This window comes from Mesoplodon densirostris, chromosome 1 (assembly GCF_025265405.1).
Source record: "Mesoplodon densirostris isolate mMesDen1 chromosome 1, mMesDen1 primary haplotype, whole genome shotgun sequence".
NCBI classification, from domain to species: domain Eukaryota; kingdom Metazoa; phylum Chordata; class Mammalia; order Artiodactyla; family Ziphiidae; genus Mesoplodon; species Mesoplodon densirostris.
The window spans coordinates 33916728-33938162 of record NC_082661.1 but is presented as its reverse complement, the minus strand read 5'-3'; the positions used below and the strand labels follow the sequence as shown (position 1 = coordinate 33938162).

The following is a 21435-nucleotide window of genomic DNA, read 5'->3' as shown; positions in this document are numbered from 1 at the left end:
AGCCCCTGCTCGCTGCAACTAGAGAAAGCCCACGCACAGCAACGAAGACCCAACGCAGCCAAAAATAAATAAAATTATTAAAAAAAAATAATACTGTATTGCATATCTGAAAGCTGCTAAGAGAGTAAGTCTTTAAGTTTTCGTTATGGGGAAAAAAATTCTGTAACTATGTATGGGGACGAATGTTAACTAGACTTATTGTGGTGATCATTTTGCAATATACACAAATACCAAATCATTATGTTGTATACCGGAAACTAATATAATGTTGTATGTCAACATACCTAAAAAATACAATATAGAAACATAATTTCTTTTTTATTTATTTATTTATTTTAATTAAAAAATTTTTTTTAGTGATCTAGTAATGTATATAATGCCAGTGACATTTAGATCCTCATGACCACTAAGTGCTGTTTCCTGTTCAGGTCTGCATGTTGCATTGGTTCTGGGCCATGAGTCTGTTCAGTGAAGTCTCTGCCTTCCATCTTCCACTGAATCCACACCTTCTGTTTTGTCAAAATCTCCCTTCCTTGCTGTGCATACTTCATTCCATTATTTCTGACAATGACAGAACAAAGAAAGCAACCAAAGCAGATGTATCTGGAGGTGACTGGGAGGTGGGGGAAGTCATGGTTTCTCAAGCTCTGCCCCCTGAGATTAGCCTTTCCCTTAGTTACCTGAGCAAGTGTCACCTCTGCAGTGATGGAGGGGGAGAATCCCTATCTTTTATGTCTTGAAAACCCACGACCCTTTTATCCTTGCAGCCAAGTAACGAACATCTATTTAGTGTGAAACTTGTCATTCTGTAGACATTCACGGGGTGTACGTTCAGAGAAACTAATGTTTTGGGGGTTTGGTTTTGTGTTCCTAAACTTGTTCGTGAGGCAGCTGTGCTGTAAGCCACAGTGGACCACAACGGGCATCAGAGGATCATTTCAAATCCCACTTTTGTCATTTATTAGCTATTTGACACTCGCTGGACCTCCTGTTCTCTGAATTTCCCTTTCCCCATCTGAAAGATAAAAATTAAAAATTTCTTCTTCTAGTGTTTTTTCTGAGGGGAGGGGGAGAGTTAAATGGTAAAATATGTGTAAATTGACTTAGCTATTTCCTGGATACATGTTTGGACCTTCAAAATGTAGGAGTTATGTTAGCTGGTTTATGTTTGGGAAGCTATAATGTTAGTATGGTACACTAAAATATTTCAAAAGGTTTTCATTTTCAAGGACAAAGTATATTAGTGTTTGATAAAGCATTAAAGGATAAACTTTTTTTTTTTTTTAACATACAAGGACTGCCCTCAAAGTCATAAATTCTTAACTGGTTACTAATCTGAGAATCCAGAATGTTGAGCAATTTTTTGATCAAATCATTTACTTCACTGGTTGTCAACCACATGGAGTGTTTAAAAAAAATTACCAGTACCTGGGCTCCACCCCAGGCCTCTTAAACTGGAATGCCCAGGTGGGGCATTGAAAAAAAGGGCAAGAGCAAAGAACACCATATTTTGATTATCACAAGGCTAAAGTTCTTTCAAAAGAGAAATTAAAGTAGACCTAGCTGCTTGTTCACTTTACGAGTCAGAGGCACAAGCTGAATTAGCAGGGACTGTTATAAAAGCTTTGGATTTCAGGTTCACAGCTGTCTGAGTAAGAAGAGAAGGTTCCAGTGGATCCGGCTGTGGTCCTGGGGCTCTGTCTCTCCTGTCTGCTTCTCCTCTCACTCTGGAAACAGAGCTCTGGGAAAGGGCAGCTCCCGACTGGCCCCACTCCTCTCCCAATTCTTGGAAATATCCTACAGTTAGATGTTAAGGATATCGGCAAATCCTTAACCAATGTAAGTAGGTTTTATGTTCCTCCAGTGGCTTGCAAAGGGAAAGTAAATGAACATCTACTTTTTTTTTTTTTTTTTTCGGTACGCGGGCCTCTCACCATTGTGGCCTCTCCCGTTGCGGAGCACAGGCTCCGGACACGCAGGCTCAGCAGCCATGGCTCATGGGCCCAGCTGCTCCGCGGTTGTGGGATCTTCCCGGACCGGGGCACGAACCCGTGTCCCCTGCATCGGCAGGCGGACTCTCAACCACTGTGCCACCAGGGAAGCCCATGAACATCTACTTTTAAATAAAATAACTTTATTAAAATATATTAAAATACATTATAATATATTAAAATAAAATTATTAAAAGATATTATTTTAAGGCAAACATTCCCTTGGAGTATTACTTTTGGTCTGTCATTGTCAATAATTGTGGAATGCATTTTGTGAGTAGAGAAACATTTAGGTCTTTGTATGGTTGAATCAAAATAATAACGTGACAAAAGACTGAAGTGTTTCTTCCCTTTGTTTCACCACCATTTGCTATGATTTTTGGCTGAAGGTAAATGGTAAGGGAAATGTTTTGTGATTAGAGATTTCATTCAAGAAGTCATCTATTATATAAACTGTGTTTTGTTCAGAATAGCTATGAAAATTGAACTCCTGTGAAGAAGCAAATTATGCCTGATGTTAAGGAAATAGCTTGAGAGCAGGACAAGTATAAGTGAATGAAAGAAAAAAGTAATTAGAGCCAGCTGGGTAGTAATAAAATCCTTTTGGATTCTGCACAAAGCTGCTGTCTGCGGCCAAGAATGATGCAGGATGGAAGAAACTGTTCTTCCATGAGCTGCTGCATGTCCTGGCACTGCCTTTGTGATGCTTGCTCTCTTTCTGTTAGTAATACTAGCGGATCTTAAACTGGGCTGGGCATTTGAATCATCTAGGGTGGTTTTAAAAAATATAGATTGCTAGTATTTATCACTACTGAGTCAGAATTCCCATGGGATGAGCTTTACAGGTGATTCTGAAGCAGTCAACTGGATATTGGTTCTAAGGTAGGCATTGGGGACTGATAAATTTCTTAGGCATCAGAGGTCAACTAAGCTGTGTTGAAATTTGGGTCTTCTCCTTAATAGACATTCTCCAAAGACACACAGATGGCCAGTAGGCACATGAAAAGATGCTCAATATCACCAATTATTAGAGAAGTGCAAATCAAAACTACAATGAGGTACCACCTCACATCGGTCAGAATGGCCATCATTAAAAAGTCTACAAATAACAAATGCTGGAGAGAGTGTGGAGAAAAGAGAACCCTCCTGCACTGTTGGTAGGAATGTAAGTTGGTGCAGCTACTAAGGAAAACAGTACGGAGGTTCCTCAGAAAACTAAAAATAGAATTACCATATGATCCGGCAATCCCATTCCTGGGCATATACCCAGACAAAACTATAGTTCAAAAAGATACATGCACCCCTATGTTCACAGCAGCACTATTCACAATAGCCAAAACATGGAAACAACCTAAATGTCCATCAACAGATGAATGGATAAAGATGTGGTACATATATACAATGGAATACTACTCAGCCATAAAAAAGAACAAAATAATGCCATCTGCAGCAACATGGATGCAACTAGAGATTATCATACTAAGTGAAGTAAGTCAGAAAGAGAAAGACAAACACCATATGTTATCACTTATTTGTGGAATCTAAAATATGGCACAAATGAACCTATCTACAAAATGGGAACAGACTCACAGACACAGAGATCAGCCTTCTGGTTGCCAAGGGGGAGCTGGGGGGAGAGAGAGGGATGGACTGGGAGTTTGGGGTTGGTAGATGCAAACTATTACATTTAGAATGGATATATAACAAGGTCCTACCATATAGCACAGGGAACAATATCCAATCTCCTGGGATAAACCATAATGGAAAAGAATATTAAAAAAAAGTATATATGTGTAAAAGTGAGTCACTGTGCTGTACAGCAGAGATTGGCACACCATTATAGTTGAAGTAAATCAACTATACTTCAATAAAAAAAATTGGGGTCTTCTATTTATTAACTGTGAGACATTGGAAATAAACAGGAAAGGCTTTGAACCTTAATCTCTTTATCTATAAAACAGGGTAAATAACCCTAGCTCAAAGTTTTGATATGATGATTAGTAATAATCTGAGTACCAAGTACCGAGGCCATGGCCCGGCACATCAGAGGTGATAATAATCACCATCATATTTAGTCTTTTAAAACATTTTTATTGAAGTATAGTTGATTTACAATATTATGTTAGTTTCAGGTGTACAGCATAGTGATTCAGTTTGTTTGTTTGTTTTTGCAGATTATATTCCATTATATGTTATCACAAGATATTTTTTAAATGAAAATAATGTGGAGCTTTATTATTTAAAGAAAAACATCTGGACACACACACATACTCCTAAAGGCTTTCAGGGGGTTGGAAGTGAGGTTTAGAACATAAACATTTTACTAAAACTCTCCAGGTGGTTCTTGATATGAACTACATTATAAATTTGAAGATCAATTATATATTGTAGATACTAAAATTTTTAAAGTCATGACATTTATGAAGGACTATTGGCAGGAACAATATGGATATGTCCATTACCTTTAGCTAACGGTACCCATTTACTAAGAAACAATAGGCTCAGCAACTCGTCTCAAACATAAAAAACCAGATTCAGTCTGATATGATACGGTACTACTTTGAATCTGTTAGTAGTACCATCTTCGTAGAATACATGCTTCCAAGATGTTTGTTAGCACACTTTAAAATTACCCTGCCATCATTAGACATCAATTTTGAAATCATAGCAATCCGTGACTTACTTATTTCAGGTAGGTCAGATGATGACCATTCTATTCTAGCTTTCTGAATTTGTAAGGGGGGAAACACCTCGTCATGCACCTTTCCCCAGCACATCAAATTTCATGTTGAAATTGTGACCTGCTACAGTAATGCGCTTGCTAGTACTACACACCTTGTACAAAGAAAAACAGAGGCAAGACAGGTATGGAAAGAGAAAAACTTCTTTTGTTGGCCCTCAAACTGAGTGAAGTTTTGAAATGTAGAGATGATCTCTGACATTTATAATGGATACCTGTATGTTCATTTTTACTATGTAAATAAAATTGCTGCTATGAAGTAACATTAAAGTTTGTCAATAAATGAATTCTTCCTAACTTTACTCCCAGATGAAGGTTTGGATAAACTATGGCTTTCTAACATTTAAATCTACTTTGGAACATAGCAATACAGCTTATACTGTACGAAAGTTTTATGACTTTTTTTCCCTATTAGATTTTTCCTAATTGACTCGAGCATTATTACATCTCCATTTTTGCATATGAAGATAGTGACTTGCTCCAAGTAATCCCCAGGTAGTAAATGGCTAGAATTTGAACTCTAAAGCCATGCTTTGCTGCCTGTAAGATTTTCTGGAACAAATCTGATTGTAAACCATTTTGTGTTTGTGTTTCACTTGATCCTCAGGGGAAACAGGGGTGCTATTACCTTGACTTTTCAGATTTTAGAAACATTTCTGGAGGATCGAATTGCCTAGTGAATGTAGAGCTTAATTTAACTAAGTCTTGATTCCAGATACTTTAAATTTGACCTGAAATTTCTTTATCCCTTTTACCTTTTGATATACTCATATGATTATCCTCTGTTTTATCTTGTTGGTTGCTTAACTTTTCAGTTCATCTCAAGTTGCAATCTGCCTGGGGGCAGAAATTGAAACTTTAAAAACTAAAAGCTTATAAATTTATAAAACATTGATACCTTTTTTACTAAGTAAAAAAAAAAAAAAAAATAAGGCTGTGAGTAAATTTAATTCTATGGAACACAGGCAAGGGACTGGAAAACTGAATTAGAAACTTCCTGAAAAGTTAAGTACTGATTTTTGTTCTTTTTTTTTCCCAAAGGTAACTATTTCTACTGTAATTTCTAATGTCAAATATGGTTTCCTCTAACTTTTCTCCTTTTTAAAGGAGAACTGTACTAGCTTCCTTAACAACAAAAAAATCCAGTGAGATATTCACCTGATATAAAAGTACCCACAATTTCTTTTTTTTTTTTTCCGGCCATGCCGCACGGCATGTGGGATCTTAGTTCCCCAACCAGGGATGGAACCCGTGTCCCCTGCAGGGTAAGCATGGAGCCTTAACCACTGGACCGCCAGGGAAGTCCCCCCCTTACAATTTCTTATACTACCTCTTTTTCATTGTTCTTCCTTGTCTTCAAAAGAACAAGAAGGACAGGATAGGAAAGATAGCATTTAGTTTTTCATGGAGAATAATTATGAAAAGAGATTAACCCCGGAAATCATGCCTTTCTGTGGTAGCCCTTAATGTTTAAGGACCAGGAAATAAAATATCCCACTATTACACAAACAGAACCAACTTATATAAATAATGAAATCACTCACGCTGTGAGGCCTCGAGTATACTCCATTCTCTGTTGTTTGATTTGCATAAGTGAAGATTATACGTTCGTATGTCTTGAGAATGAATGATGGATAAATTTGAACCACCAGAAGGATTTTTCATCATAGCTGAAGCCATTTTATAATGTAGAAATCCCTTTTTCCTATTTTAAGTAACGAAAGTCCATTCTTAATATGTTGTCCAACAACTAAAACACTCTCAGGATCCGTTACTTGCCTGTGATTTATACTGACTCCGCCTTCTGTTATCATCCGATACCTTCGAGGACCGTCTGAAACGGCGTTTGCTTTGCAGCATGTATTATCCAGGACGCTTGTTCCGGGGTTCACCTGGTATAAAAACTCGGCCAAACTCACGCCACCGGGGTCTTCAGCCAAGTCTGCACGCTGGGCCGGTTCAGCAGCGTGCCCGCGCGGAAGTGGCCGCCCGCTGCCGCTAGGAAGTCCACCAGGTGCTGCTTCTGATACCACGCCGAGCTGTCCAGCACCGCGCAGCTGCCCCGCGTCCGCCCGTTAGTGAGCAGCTGCCGGTGATCAGCAGCCTAGAGCCCCCGACGCAGGGCGCGCACGTTGTTTTGCACGTGCTTTGCGTGCAGCGCCTTGTGCGCCCAGGTACAGCCACTCCGGTCTCCCAGGCGCGCGGTGGCACCTCCCACCGACGCGCTCGCTTTGTGGCCCAGTCGGTGGAAGTGAAACAGCCCCAACAGTGCCAGCAGATACCCCAAAGGAAGCGAGTCATGGGGTCGAAGGTGCAGTAGATGGTCTGGGGAAAGTTGCCCGCCATACCACCGTCCAAGAGCTCTGGGAGCCCTGTCTTCGTGCCCCTCCCTGGGAAGAACTCCTTGAACAGACCCGGAGCCTTCGGCACCTCCAGCAACCCCCGAGCGCCCGAGTTGGCCTCACGCAGTACCAGGGGAAGACTCTTGACCCGCCTGTGGTACCAAACAACCACCTCGGGAAGTGCACCGCGATTTGGGCGCCGCCATCTTCCTTCCTGGTGACCTAGTACAAGAAAGTGAGTATAATTCCCCGTGCTATACAGTAAATCCTTGTTGCTTATCTAGTTTATGTATATTAGTTTGTATCTGTTAATTCCATCCCCCTAATTTGTCCCGCCGCCTTAGTAACCATACATTTGTTTTCTATGTCTGTGAGTCTTTTTCTCTTTTGTATATAAATTCATTTGTATTATTATTATTATTATTATTATTATTTTTGCGGTACGCGGGCCTCTCACTGTTGTGGCCTCTCCCGTTGCGGAGCACAGGCTCCGGACACGCAGGCCCAGCGGCCATGGCTCACGGGCCCAGCCGTTCCGCGGCATGTGGGATCTTCCCGTACCGGGGCACGAAGCCGTGTCCCCTGCATCGGCAGGCGGACTCTCAACCACTGCACCACCAGGGAGGCCCTGTATTATTTTTTAGAGTTGACATATAAGTGATATGATGTAGTATTTTTCTTTCTCTGACTTATTTCACTAAGCATATTATCCTGTATGCCCATCCAGGTTGCTACAAATGGCAACATTTCACTTTAAAAAAAATTATTTTTTTATTGGTCTTTTTTTAATGGCTGAGTAATATTCCGTTGTATAAGTACACCACATCTTTTTAAGCCAGTTGTCTGTTGATGGGCACTTGGGTTGCTTCCATGACTTGGCTATTGTAAATAGTGCTGCTGTGAACATTGGGGTGCATTATCTTTTCGAATTAGAGGTTTTGTTTTTTCTGGGTAAATACCCAGGAATGGAATTGCTGGATCATATAGTAACTCTATTTTTAGTTTTTAAAGGAGTCGCCCTACTGCTCTCCATAGTGGCTGCACGAATTTACATTCCTGCAGCCAGTGTAGGAGGGTTCCCTTTTCTGCACACCCTCTTCAGCATTTATTATTTGTAGACTTTTTTTTTTTTTTTTTTGCAGTATGCGGGCCTCTCACTGTTGTGGCCTCCCCCGTTGCGGAGCACAGGCTCCGGACGCGCAGGCTCCGGACGCGCAGGCTCAGCGGCCATGGCTCACGGGCCCAGCCGCTCCGCGGCATATGGGATCCTCCCAGACCGGGGCACGAACCCGTATCCCCTGCATCGGCAGGCGGACTCTCAACCACTTGCGCCACCAGGGAGGCCCTGTAGACTTTTTGATGATAACCATTTTGACTGGTGTGAGGTGGTACCTCATCATGGTTTTGATTTGCATTTCTCTAATAGGTAGTGATGTTGAGCAGTTTTTTATATGCCTGTGGGCCATCTGTATGTTGTCTTTGGAGAAATGTCTTTTTAGGGCTTCTGCTTTATTATGTTGAGATATGTTCCCTCTACAACCACTTTGGTGAGAGGTTTTTTTTTTATCATGAATGGATGTTGAATTATCATCATACATATATATAAGATCCAGAAATGTTTGAAGTTATGTGTGGCAGAATAAAAACGTCAACAACATGATGTTGATAACAATCTTAATCATGAGCAAAATAGACCAAATTGTGACTTCTTTTGCTAATATTTGCATTTTCTTTACATTTTCCAGCTCTCAAAAGCGTATGGCCCTGTGTTCACTGGGTATTTTGGCTTGAAGCCCACCATTGTGTTGCATGGTTATGAAGCAGTGAAAGAAGCCCTGATTGATCTGTGAGAAGAGTTTTCTGGAAGAGGCAGTCTCCCTGTGTCTCAAAGAGTTAATAAAGGACATGGTAGGTGTGCATGTGCGCATGTTCCGCATTGGTAGTGAGGGTGAGGAGGATGGAAAAGAGGAATTTGAAGAGCCCCCCGGCAGAGCTGGGTCCGTCTGCCAGGCTGCCACGTGTCAGCTCACTCCTCCTTCCCTAGGGCCTCCCTCCTAGTTTCTGTTTCTCCTCCTGGTAGGAATCCTCTTTAGCAATGGAAAGAGATGGAAGGAGATCTGGCGCATCTCCCTCATGACACTGTGGAATTTCGGGGTGGGGAATAGGAGCATTGAGGACCGAGTTCAAGAGGAAGCCCACTGCCTTGTGGAGGAGTTGAGAAAAACCAGTGGTGGGTGATGCTATGCTCTGTAACTCTCACCTTAACAGACTGCTATCTTCTCCAGTGACATCCTAGGAAACATTTCAGGGACAGCCACATCCTTCATAGGGGTCATGGTGTTCAGCCCTGACCTGTGGAGCAGGGAGAGAGAGGAGAGAGCCAAGAGGGCTTTTGTGTATCTATGCTTGTTGTGTGTGTACACCCACTATGGTGCATATAGTGTGGATTAAAGGTCATTTAATCCTATCCTGTCCTGAACTTTTTGTTTTCAAATCATCAGGTCATGAAGGTAGAAGGTTTTGAGTCTTGTTTTTTTTCTAGCATTAGAGAATAATGGTTTTTCCCATAGTGTAAATGTGGGTTATGTATTCCAGAACATTTCGTCAAGTGGACACGGTGGGAATGACCTCATCACACCCTTATGGAGCGTGAAACAGATGACATGTGCTTTCACTTAATTGGCCTATATTTGTATGGTCGCCTCACTCACATGTCTGAGGGTTTCTTCTGAGACCCATTGCCTACTGTTCTGGCCAGTAATGATAACTGTCTATGATTTTAATTGCTTAGGCATCCCTTAGTGCAGACCTCATCAATTGTGATTTCCTTGTAAATAACTGTTTTACAATTATCAGCTTCAGTTATTTAATGTTGCTCCCTCCCTACTTACAGTGTTGTTTTATATATTTTAAGAAATAGATGCTGTGGCTTAATCCTGAACATTACACAAATACCAGGCTATAAAAGGATTTATTTAAACAGATTTCAACTATTATTAATAACTCATTACCCTGCCTTCCCTATTAGTTTCTTCTGTTTTCAGCTTTCTTTATATTTCCCTCCCCCATTATTGATATAATAAACATGTTTTCTGTTTTCTCTACTTTATGATACTTTGACATTTTGGGGGCCTTGCAGAGCCAGGGAGCAACTGCCTCTCCCAGGGTTAGCTAATTCTGAGATAGAGCGTCACATCTTGTGATGTGAGCACTCCTTTGATTTTTCAAATCAGCCTATCCAAAGCCAGTACCCCCAGGAAACCTCCTTTATGGAACCCTCACACACCAAGCCAGTATTCTCCCTGCCCTAAATCAATCCAGGGCCAGTTACAGGACAACTAGGGACCACCCCTAGGGCCTAGAGCCTTCTGAAATTACCCAAACTATCCAGTCTTAAACTTAGTGAGCATACCTACCCAGCCTTGCTCATTTCTTCCATGAAAACCCCAGTAAAGGCTTTGGCCCATGCTCTCTCCTTGTTCCTTCTGCCTCCTGACTGACCTGGGTGCTTCCCCATGTGGCCTTGTGTAGTGTGCCCCCTCCTCTTGGGAAGTATGAGTAATAAACTATCTTATCATCTCCTGATCTGTTGGCCTTACCATCTGAATAAAAATAAAACCCAAGTACATTTTAAAACAATTGGATGGTGGTTGGTAATTTTTTACCAATTTTGGTACTTTGGTAATATTTTACACCTGTCAGCTGTACTGACCTATGAAGTGCTTGTTAAGATGGATTTTATTTTCAGTCTGAATTCCAAATTACCCTGCTTTGTAAGTCTCTCTCTCAAGTGAAAGGAAAGATTAAAAATCAGATTTTAGCTGTCACACACAGAGAAATCTTAAGGCCTTCTCAAATTAGTCCCTACCTTCTAAAGTAAAAGTTTTTCTGCCAGCTTAGTGTCTTGGCATGGTTCAGCTGAAAAGGAGCCTGACATACGAGCACTTAACTAAGTTCCTATTACTTAATTCCCTATCGTTTCATTACAACACTTTGATTCAAGTCACCCTTAATTACATGTATGATGTGATTTGTTTTTTTTGCATATAAAGTTTATCGATCATCTGATTATAGCAATTTCATGTAAATATTGACCACTAAAAAAGAAAACTACTTTTCCTCTGCTTTAATTTACTTGTCTGTAAAATGATGGACTTCATCTAAATTCAAATTAAAAAATTTGTAACAACATATGGTATTCCGTTGATGGCTATATGTAGCAATACCCCAGAATTCCACAAGAGGGCATGTTCTGTCCAAATAAATTAAATGGGGGGCCTGATTGGTGATGAGGGACACTATTTCTTCGAGCAGGATGTTCCTCCCCACACCGCCTCTCCATACTGCAATAAAGAAACAAAAGGACTCCATTTATCAATTTAATCTTTCTTGTTTGCCCTGTGATTTGTTTGAAATGCAGAATTCTTGCCTATTTTTATTTTAGGCAAACAAATCTATCTTATAATTCATGTTCATTTGTGTTTTCTTCTTGTACAACATGGACAGCTTTTGCTTTTTTTTCTTTGTTCCATCAAACACCTGAATTTTTCCATAATCTTTCTCTCTTTAATCTTTTCCTTTCCTGATTCTACAAGTTGTTCCCTCAGCTATTCACTATATATAAAACGTTTCCAGGATCCTAACTATTGCTTCCTTCCTACGTCAGTGCTTAATTGTCTACAAGTTTACCAGACAGACATGATTTTGCACTGATAGATAACCTGAACTATTGTCTTAAAAAACTGACCCTTAAAATTTTTTCTGTTCTTTTGCTCTTCAAAATAACCAGCACCTTGACTCAAGGCAGTGATGTAAATGGAGTGTTTGGAGTACTATTATTAAACGAACTAGGACGGAATGGTCAATTCATGTTTGTTTGTTTTTTAACATCTTTATTGGAGTATAATTGCTTTACAATGGTGTGTTAGTTTCTGCTTTATAACAAAGTGAATCAGTTATACATATACATATGTCTCCATATCTCTTCCCTCTTGCATCTCCCTCCCTCTCACCCTCCCTATCCCACCCCTCTAGGTGGTCACAAAGCACAGAGCTGATCTCCCTGTGCTATGTGGCTGCTTCCCACTAGCTATCTATTTTATGTTTGGTAGTGTATATATGTCCATTGCCACTCTCTCACTTTGTCCCAGCTTACCCTTCCCCCTCTCTGTATCCTCAAGTCCATTCTCTAGTAGGTCTGCATCTTTATTCCCATCTTGCCCCTAGGTTGTTCTGACCATTTTTTTTCTTTTTCTTTTTTTTTTAGATTTCATATATATGTGTTAGCATACGGTATTTGTTTCTCTTTTTCTGACTTACTTCACTCTGACAGTCTCTAGGTCCATCCACCTCACTACAAATAACTCAATTTTGTTTCTTTTTATGGCTGAGTAATATTCCATTGTATATATGTGCCACATCTTCTTTATCCATTCATCTGTCGATGGACACTTAGGTTGCCCTGGCTATTGTAAATAGAGCTGCAATGAACATTGTGGTACATGACTTTTTTTTTTTTTTTTTTTGGCTGCATTGGATCTTCGTTGCTGCACATGGGCTTTCTCTAGTTGCGGCGAGCGGGGGCTACTCTTCGTTGCGATGCACGGGCTTCTCATTGTGGTGGCTTCTCTTGTTGCGGAGCATGGGCTCTAGGCACGCAGGCTCAGTAGTTGTGACACGTGGGCTCAGTAGTTGTGGCTCACGGGCTCTAGAGCGCAGCCTCAGTAGTTGTGGTGCACAGGCTTAGTTGCTCCGCGGCACGTGGGATCTTCCCAGACCAGGGCTTGAACCCGTGTCCCCTGCATTGGCGTGCGGATTCTTAGCCGCTGCGCCACTAGGGAAGCCCCACATGACTCTTTTTGAATTATGGTTTTCTCTGGGTATATGCCCAGTAGTGGGATTGCTGGGTCGTATGGTAGTTCTATTTTTAGTTTTTTAAGGAACCTCCATACTGTTCTCCATAGTGGCTGAATCCATTTACATTCCCACTAACAGTGCAGGAGGGTTCCCTTTTCTCCACACCCTCTCCAGCATTTATTGTTTGTAGATTTTTTGATGATGAGCATTCTGACCGGTGTGAGATGATATCTCATTGTAGTTTTGATTTGCATTTCTCTAATGATTAAAGATGTTGAGCATTCTTTCATGTGTTTGTTGGCAGTCTGTATATCTTCTTTGGAGAAATGTCTATTTAGGTCTTCTGCCCGTTTTTGGATTGGGTTGTTTGTTTTTTTGATATTGATCTGCATGAGTTGCTTGTGTGTTTTGGAGATTAATCCTTTGTCAGTTGCTTCATTTACAAATATTTTCTCCCATTCTGAGGGTAGTCTTTTCGTCTTGTTTATGGTTTCCTTTGCTGTGCAAAAGCTTTTAAGTTTCATTAGGTCCCATGTGTTTATTTTTGTTTTTATTTCCATTTCTCTAGGAGGTGGGTCAAAAAGGATCTTGCTGTGATTTATGTCATAGAGTGTTCTGCCTATGTTTTCCTCTAAGAGTTTGATGGTGTCTGGCCTTACATTTAGGTCTTTAATCCATTTTGTCAATTCATGTTTAAGGGGACAGAGATGTGTTGATTTTAAGCATGCTTAAATTTTTGTTGATAGGGGAATTTCCAGGTAGATATTGCTTCAGAGATTCTAAAATTATCTGTTATCCACAACAAAGTTTTATATTTATATTTTAATAGTGTTTTATAAATCTTTTCAATTCTTTAGGGTCACCCTGTGATCCCACTTTCATCCTGGGCTGGGCTCCCTGCAATGTGATCTCCATTATTTTCCAGAATCGTTTTGATTATACAGATCAGAATTTTCTTAACTTGCTAGGAAACTCTAATGAGTTTCCAGGATTTATGAGCTCCCCATGGATCCGGGTGAGGTCAGGATCCTCTCTTCCTGAGAAATCGTTTATGCTCTTTTCTCTGACAAGTCCAGAATTCTATATGAACCAAGCCGTGAAGTGAATGTTTGAAAACTGGACATTTTGGATATTACAACATGGTAACTCTGGGAATCAGATTCTCCTCTCTCTTTGTTTTTTTTTTTTTTTTTTTTGCTTGCTCCAATTTTTTTTTCTTAATTCCATGACCAGGGATCAAACCCCTTTCCCCTGCAGTGGAAGCGTGGAGTCTTAACCACTGGACCGCCAGGGAAGTCCCTGTAGTTTTTTGTTTGTTTGTTTGTTTTTGCCTTCTACAAGCTGTAGCTATTTGTTTATATAGTGAGTTTTCTAAACTATTTTTGCAAAGTCTCTTTTTTTTTTTTTTTTTGCCTTGTGTGGTCACTGGAATCTCTGTTCCTTTAGCTTACGTTCAGCTAGTGTTTGGAGAGAGATGTCCTTTTTTTTAGGAGTGATAGATCTTTCTTTTGCTTTTCTGTTTTTTTTCATTCTTTTAAATTGAATGAACGAGTCTTTAAATTCTGTATTGCTTTACAATTTTCGAAAGTTTCACACACGTGATTTCATATAATCCCGTAATAACCCTTTTTCCCTCACTACCCTTATACTGCCCCTCCCTCCTTCCCTCTCCCTTCTGATAACCACTAGTTTGTTCTCTATCTGGAGTCTACGGATATCGATATCTTTGAATGTGAGGAGGCAAAAAGAAAAAAAAGATAAAGAGGTGGAGAGAGAGAGAGAAAGGAAGAGAGGAAGGTGGGAGGGAGGGAGGGAGGAAATAACTCTTCCAGATTGGCTCTGTGCATGTGTGTAGCTTTCTGAATTTCTCAGTATACAGGGGTGCTTTTGAATGTCCTAATTTCCCAAAGGCACTCCCTCCCCAGCTTTTCTTCCTGGAGTTTGGTGCTCTGTTGTAATGCCATAACTGTAATCTTTTGCCCCAGGTGGCTGTGGGCTGTTCATTAATCTTGCAAGGTTTTTGAGACATCCCTGCTGCATTTCCACTCTAGGTTAGATGAAACAAAAACAAGTGCCTGTGTCAGTCTGTCAGGTGGCCCCAGACAGATTAGAACACAGAAACACAGTCTTCGTGAGTGAGGTCTGCTCTGGTCCCTCTGGAACCAGGAACCAGGCTCCGACACCACAAGCTGCCCTTGTTAAGACCACTGCCAAGCCAAGGATGGAAGTGGGACAAGGGCAAAAAAAAAAAAAAAGGAAAAAGAAAAAACAAGCCACAGATCTTTGCTGCCGTTTTTTAAGTTGATTCTGACAGTTTCTGCTTGATTTTCTGACATTTTTGTAGAGGGATAGGCCTTTAGAACTGTCTACTGCATCATTTTTGCTGATGTTATTCTGCAAGTGAATGTTTGAACACAGCAATCCTGCCTTATTGTCATAGAGTGAACATCTGGGAAAGGTGGCTGAGCCTTTATTTTACGAAGAAAAGAAATGCCTGAGTATGAAGCTGGAATTCAAGCCTTGTTGGCTTTCTGGCCAGTGGTTTTTCCACTACCCCCCAAAGCCCAGTTTCCGTAAACTACTTTGGTGACTACCCAAAAGGATGGCCATAGCACTCAATGGACATCCAGGTCCTTGCTGAAAGGCTTCCATTACCCACAAGGCTTATCCTCAAATAGGTAGTGATTTCTTCATCACGTCACTTAGCAGAAATATCCTAATTTAGGAAGGAAGAGAATATCTCTTTCAAGGAGGGACAATGTTTATGAACAGAGGTGCTGCCAGGGAACACTGACTAGGGCAGGGGTGTTTGATGCTTCAGTTGGGATCCTAGCGGACAGCGTAATTGGGCTTGGGATGACAAAATGATTGGTTCTATGGCGTATGAATCATAAACAGACACCATGGTTTTGCCTGTGCTGAGCTGATATGTCCTGTACTCTGCCTAAATAAAATCACATGATCTTAGAAAAGTCACTTACCTGCTCTGGTGCACAGCTGCTTTATCCCTAAAATGCTGAGGTGGGTTTCATGCTGTTTTTGCACCCCTCTGAGTTATAATATAGTGATTCTATTTCTGAGGCTGCTTGATAGTAGTAGAAATAGCAGGGAGTGGGTTTGTGCTCAATATCAGGTTACTCAAAATTCCTTAACCTCTGCCCTCATCTACAAAATGTGAATCATAGTAATTCATCTTATTCTGTGTTTCAAGGTTGTAAGGAAGAATTAATTTAAAAAATGAGAGAATTGACATAAATATGCTTTAATAACATAAAGTTGATGTATGAGTATAGGAAATTGCTATCAACTTTCATCATCTGGTCAGAGTTTTCTCCCTTAAATATCTCTAGCAGCATGAAGAATTATTTTACATGTACACTATAAAATGCTTCTCCTGAAGAAAGGGACCATTCTTTATTCACTTCAGTTTTTAACCAGGGCTTGACGTATGGTAGCTATGTCTTCAATATGTATTTTTAGTTTAATAAGTATATATTTAAAATCTTTAAGGTCTGCAATAATTTCTCTGCTCTCATGGAGTATCTCCCAGGGAGTCATAACAAAGTACTTAAAATTTTTGCTTATGTAAAAAGCTGTGTTTTGGAGAAAATAAAAGAACACCAAGCATCTCTGGACATTAACAATCCTCGGGACTTCATTGATTGTTTCCCAATCAAAATGGAACAGGTAAAATATTAATGACAGATTGGTTATCTGTTTGCCTGAATTTTTTTGTTCATTGACTAGTTCTGTACTTATTAGGGATATTTAAATGGTTACGGACGAAATGCTTGACCAGCACTTTGGGTACTTATGTGTGGATGGATCTGGATTGAGCATCAAAGGAGATTTAAAATTGACTTGTTAAATAACAATACATGGACCCTGTTCGTTAGGTACTAATAGGCTACCTGAGGAGAAGGAGAACATACATCTCGGGTGAAATGGAAATACAAACAAATGAGAAATACAAAATACTGAGCCATAAAAGGAAGGTGGATGTGATCATTTCACACAGCATGGGGGAGAGTGAGAAGGAAGGGCTTAGCCTGGGTGGGCTTCCTGAATGTCCTGAGGTTTGATGTAGATCTTCAAATATTTGCAATAAGTCATAGGGGAGGGAATTTCAGATTGGTGGAATGGTGTCATGAGAGGTTCAGAGGTGTGTTGTGGTAAAGAGACTAGATGGATGGAAGAGAAAAGCCTTAAATGAGTGTAACCAAAAATAAATTTGGACAGATGTGGAGTGGGAGGCTGGTGTCTGTCAAGTAACTGTAAACGTGAATGTTGGCAGGAGAAGTTGTGATTTGATCAGGTAGATGTATGAGCCAGAACAAGAGTAGAATGCAAATAATTACTGGGGAAGATTATCCTGGGAGTTCTGTAGAATGATCTGTATGATGAGAATGGAGTTCAGGGACCAGCTGTGAGATTTTTAATTTCTTTGGACTTTGTCTTGATGAAAGCCTGGACCATGGAAATGCAGAAGATTCTGAAATAAAATCAATCTGTCCATCTTGTCATAGTATCAGAGATCTATAAGGATTGGTTTTAGTTAGAGGAGAGGATGAGAGTCAAATTGTAGGGACTGTATGGGAAATTTCAGTAATAAGACCAAATTCCCTATTTGAGAAGTTCAACCCAGGAGGGAAAAATTCAGATAGTAAATCTGAATAGTGAATTTGAATAGTGGTAGGGTCAAGTTGGAAACTGTGACAAAAGTAATATAGATGCCATAAAAAAAACATTTATGTAGGGGCAGAGTTGTTCTTGAACTGGGGAAAGGCAGAATCTAGAACACACTGTAAAAAGCTAAATCTAGAGAAGGAAATTTCTTCATTTGAGGCCACCATTATTTTTTTAAATAAATATATTTATTTTATTTTATTTATTTAGTTTTGGCTGCAATGGGTCTTCGTTGCTGCGTGCAGGCTTTCTCTAGTTGAGGCGAGCAGGGGCTACTCTTCGTTGCGGTGTGCGGGCTTCTCATTGCGGCAGCTTCTCTTATTGCGGAGCACAGGCTCTAGGCGTGCGGGCTTCAGTAGTTGTGGCATGTGGGCTCAGTAGTTGTGGCTCGTGGGCTCTAGAGCACAGGCTCAGTAGTTTGGCGCACGGGCTTAGTTGCTCCATGGCATGTGGGATCTTCCCGGACCAGGGCTCGAACCCGTGCCCCTTGCCTTGGTAGGCGGATTCTTTTTTTTTTTTTTTTTTTTGCGATATGCGGGCCTCTCACTGTTGTGGCCTCTCCCGTTGCGGAGCACAGGCTCTGGACGCGCAGGCTCAGCGGCCATGGCTCACGGGCCCAGCCGCTCCGTGGCACGTGGGATCCTCCCGGACCGGGGCACGAAGCCGTGTCCCCTGCATCGGCAGGCGGACTCTCAACCACTGTGCCACCAGGGAAGCCCCCTCCAGGCGGATTCTTAACCACTGGGCCACCAGGGAAGTCCCTGAGGGCACTATTATTTTATTCAACCACTTTGTAGCACTGGGCAGAAATGAGAAATCAGTTAGTAGGCTAAAATGGCAAGGCGCCAAAGATGCTGATGAAGATGACTTTCAAAGAATTGTCCCTGGATTTGAATTGGACCGCTCAAATCGTGTGTTCCAAACAGAGTGAAATTAAGCAGATGGTGTGGTTTGAAGAAATGGAGGAAGGAAGAAGCGAATTACTTCTCTTCTCTGCTTTGTCTGCTGCTAGGGCAATGATTTTTATCTTTCTGGGGTCCAGTTGATTTGAGAATCTGATTAAAAATATGGACGCCATCCCAGAAAGATGCACCTATATGAGTTCTTGGTATTTTGCACATAATTTGAGGGATTCCCATAATGCTATGAAGCCACTCCACTAATCCTGGGCTAAGGAGGCTCTAAGATGTCTGGTATTTCATTTAACAGTGGCTGCTTCCTCAATGCTATATTTAAAACCCACATTGTTTCTCTGGACTTCACTATAGTATTTAGAGTCTGACGTTTTTTGATAGCATCTTTATTGAATATAATTTACATACCATACCCTTCACACATTTTAAGTACAATTCAACATTTTCACAGAGTTGTGCAGCTGCCAGCACAATCAATTTCTGAACACTTTTATCACCTTGAAAAGAAATCCTGTATGCTTTAGGAGTCACCCCCTTTCCTCCCCAACCTCCCCAGCTCTAAACACTAATCTACTTTCCATCTCTATAGATTTGCTATTCTGGACATTTCATATTAATGGAATTATACAATATGTATAATTCATACAATATGTATGATAACATCTTTTGTGTCTAGCTTCTTTCACTTAACAATGTTTTTAAGGTTCATTGATTATGTATCATATATCAGTACTTCACTCCTATAAATGGTTGAATGATATTTCAGTGTGGATATACCACATTTTATATATCTGTTTGTTGGTTGATGGACATTTTGGTTGCATCTGTTTTTTGGTTATTATGAATAATGTTTCTGTGGACATTTGTGTACAGGTTTTTGTGTATACATATGTTTTAATTTCTCTTGGGTATATACCTAGTGGTAGAATTGTTGGGTCTATGATAACTTTATATTTAACCTTTGGAGGAAGTGTGGCAGATCAAAGACTTAATGTAAGGCTGAAACTATAAAACTCTTAGAAGAAAACTTACGCATAAAATTGCACCATTTTATATTCTCATCAGCAGTGTATGAAGGGTACAATTTATTCACATCCTTGACAGTACTTCTAATTATCTGTCCTTTTGATTCTAGCCATCCTAGAAAGTGTGAAGTGGTCTTTCCTTGTGGTTTTTTTTTTGTTGTTGTTGTTGTTGTTTTGTTTGTTTGTTTGGTTTTTGCACTACGCGGCCCCGTCACTGTTGCGGCCTCTCCCATTGCGCAGCACAGGCTCCGGACGCGCGGGCCCAGACGCTCTGCGGCATGTGGGATCCTCCCAGACCGGGGCACGAACCCGTGTCCCCTGCATCGGTAGGCGGACTCCCAACCACTGCACCACCAGGGAGGCCCCTCCTTGTGGTTTTGATTTGCATTTCCCTGATGGCTAATGGTGTTGAGCATCTTTCATGTGCTTGTTGGCCATTTATGTATCTCTTTGGAAAAATGTCTATTTCAGTGCTTTGCCCATTTTTGAATTTGGTTATTACTTTTTTAAAAATTAATTTTTATTGGAGTATCGAGTAGAGTTCCCTGAGCTATACAGTAGGGTCTCATTAGTTATCTATTTTATACAGAGTATCAATAGTGTGTATATGTCAATCCCAATCTCCCCATTCATCCCACCCCCCCTTTCCCCCCTTGGTGTCCATACATTTGTTCTCTACACCTGTGTCTCTATTTCTGCCTTGCAAATAAGATCATCTATACCATGTTCTAGATTCCACATATATGCATTAATATACGATATTGGTTTTTCTCTTTCTGACTTACTTCCCTATATATGACAGTTTCTAGGTCCATCCACATGTCTACAAATGACCCAATTTCGTTCCATTTTATGGATGAGTAATATTCCATTGTATATATGTACCACATCTACTTTATCCATTCCTCTGTTGATGGACATTTAGGTTGCTTCCATGTCCTGGCTTTTGGAAATAGTGCTGCAATGAACATTGGGGTGCATGTGTCTTTTTGAATTATGGTTTTCTCCTGGTATATGTCCAGGACTGGGATTGCTGGGTCATATGGTAGTTCTATTTTATTTTTTTAAGGAACCTCCATACTGTTCTCTATAGTGGCTGTATCCATTTACATTCCCACTAACAGTGCAGGAGGGTTCCCTTTTCTCCACACCCTCTCCAGCATTTATTGTTTGTAGATTTTTTGATGATGGCCATTCTGACTGGTGTGAGATGATATCTCATTGTAGTTTTGATTTGCATTTCTCTAATGATTAATGATGTTGAGCATTCTTTCATGTGTTTGTTGGCAATCTGTATATCTTCTTTGGAGAAATGTCTATTTAGGTCTTCTGCCCATTTTTGGATTGGGTTGTTTGTTTTTTTGATATTGAGCTGCATGAGCTGTTTGTATGTTTTGGAGATTAATCGTTTGTCAGTTGCTTCATTTGCAGATATTTTCTCCCATTCTAAGGGTTTTCTTTTGTCTTGTTTATGATTTCCTTTGCTCTGCAAAAGCTTTTAAGTTTAATTAGGTCCTTTTTGTTTATTTTTGTTTTTATTTTTAAATTGTTGAAATGTAAGAGTTCTTCAGTGTTATAGATACAAGTGCCTTATCAGATATATGATTTGCAGACATTTTGTCCCATTTTATGGGTTGTCTTTTTACTTTATTTTTTAAATTATTTTATTTTATTTTATTTTATTTTATATATTTTTTGGCCATGCCATGCAGGTATGTAGGATCTTAGTGCCTTGACCAGGGATTGAACTCACGCTCCCTGCATAGGAAGTGTGGAGTCTTAACCACTGGACCACCAGGGAGTCCCTGTCCTTTTACTTTCTTTTTTTTTTTTGGAATATATTCTTTTTATTTCCTCTAATTTTAAGAGAATTTTTTTTTT

General features: G+C 40.3%; 1 protein-coding gene across 1 annotated transcript in view; it reads left to right on the top strand.

Moving 5' to 3' along the window:
• The window catches only part of LOC132487913 (cytochrome P450 2C18-like), a 56136-nt gene that overhangs the window by 10402 nt on the left and 24299 nt on the right, over nucleotides 1–21435 (top strand). Inside the window, 5 exon segments of the mRNA XM_060095824.1 lie at nucleotides 1658–1839; nucleotides 8819–8981; nucleotides 9154–9303; nucleotides 13787–13944; nucleotides 16440–16616. Of these exon segments, the coding sequence (XP_059951807.1) occupies nucleotides 1658–1839; nucleotides 8819–8981; nucleotides 9154–9303; nucleotides 13787–13944; nucleotides 16440–16616 (830 nt within the window).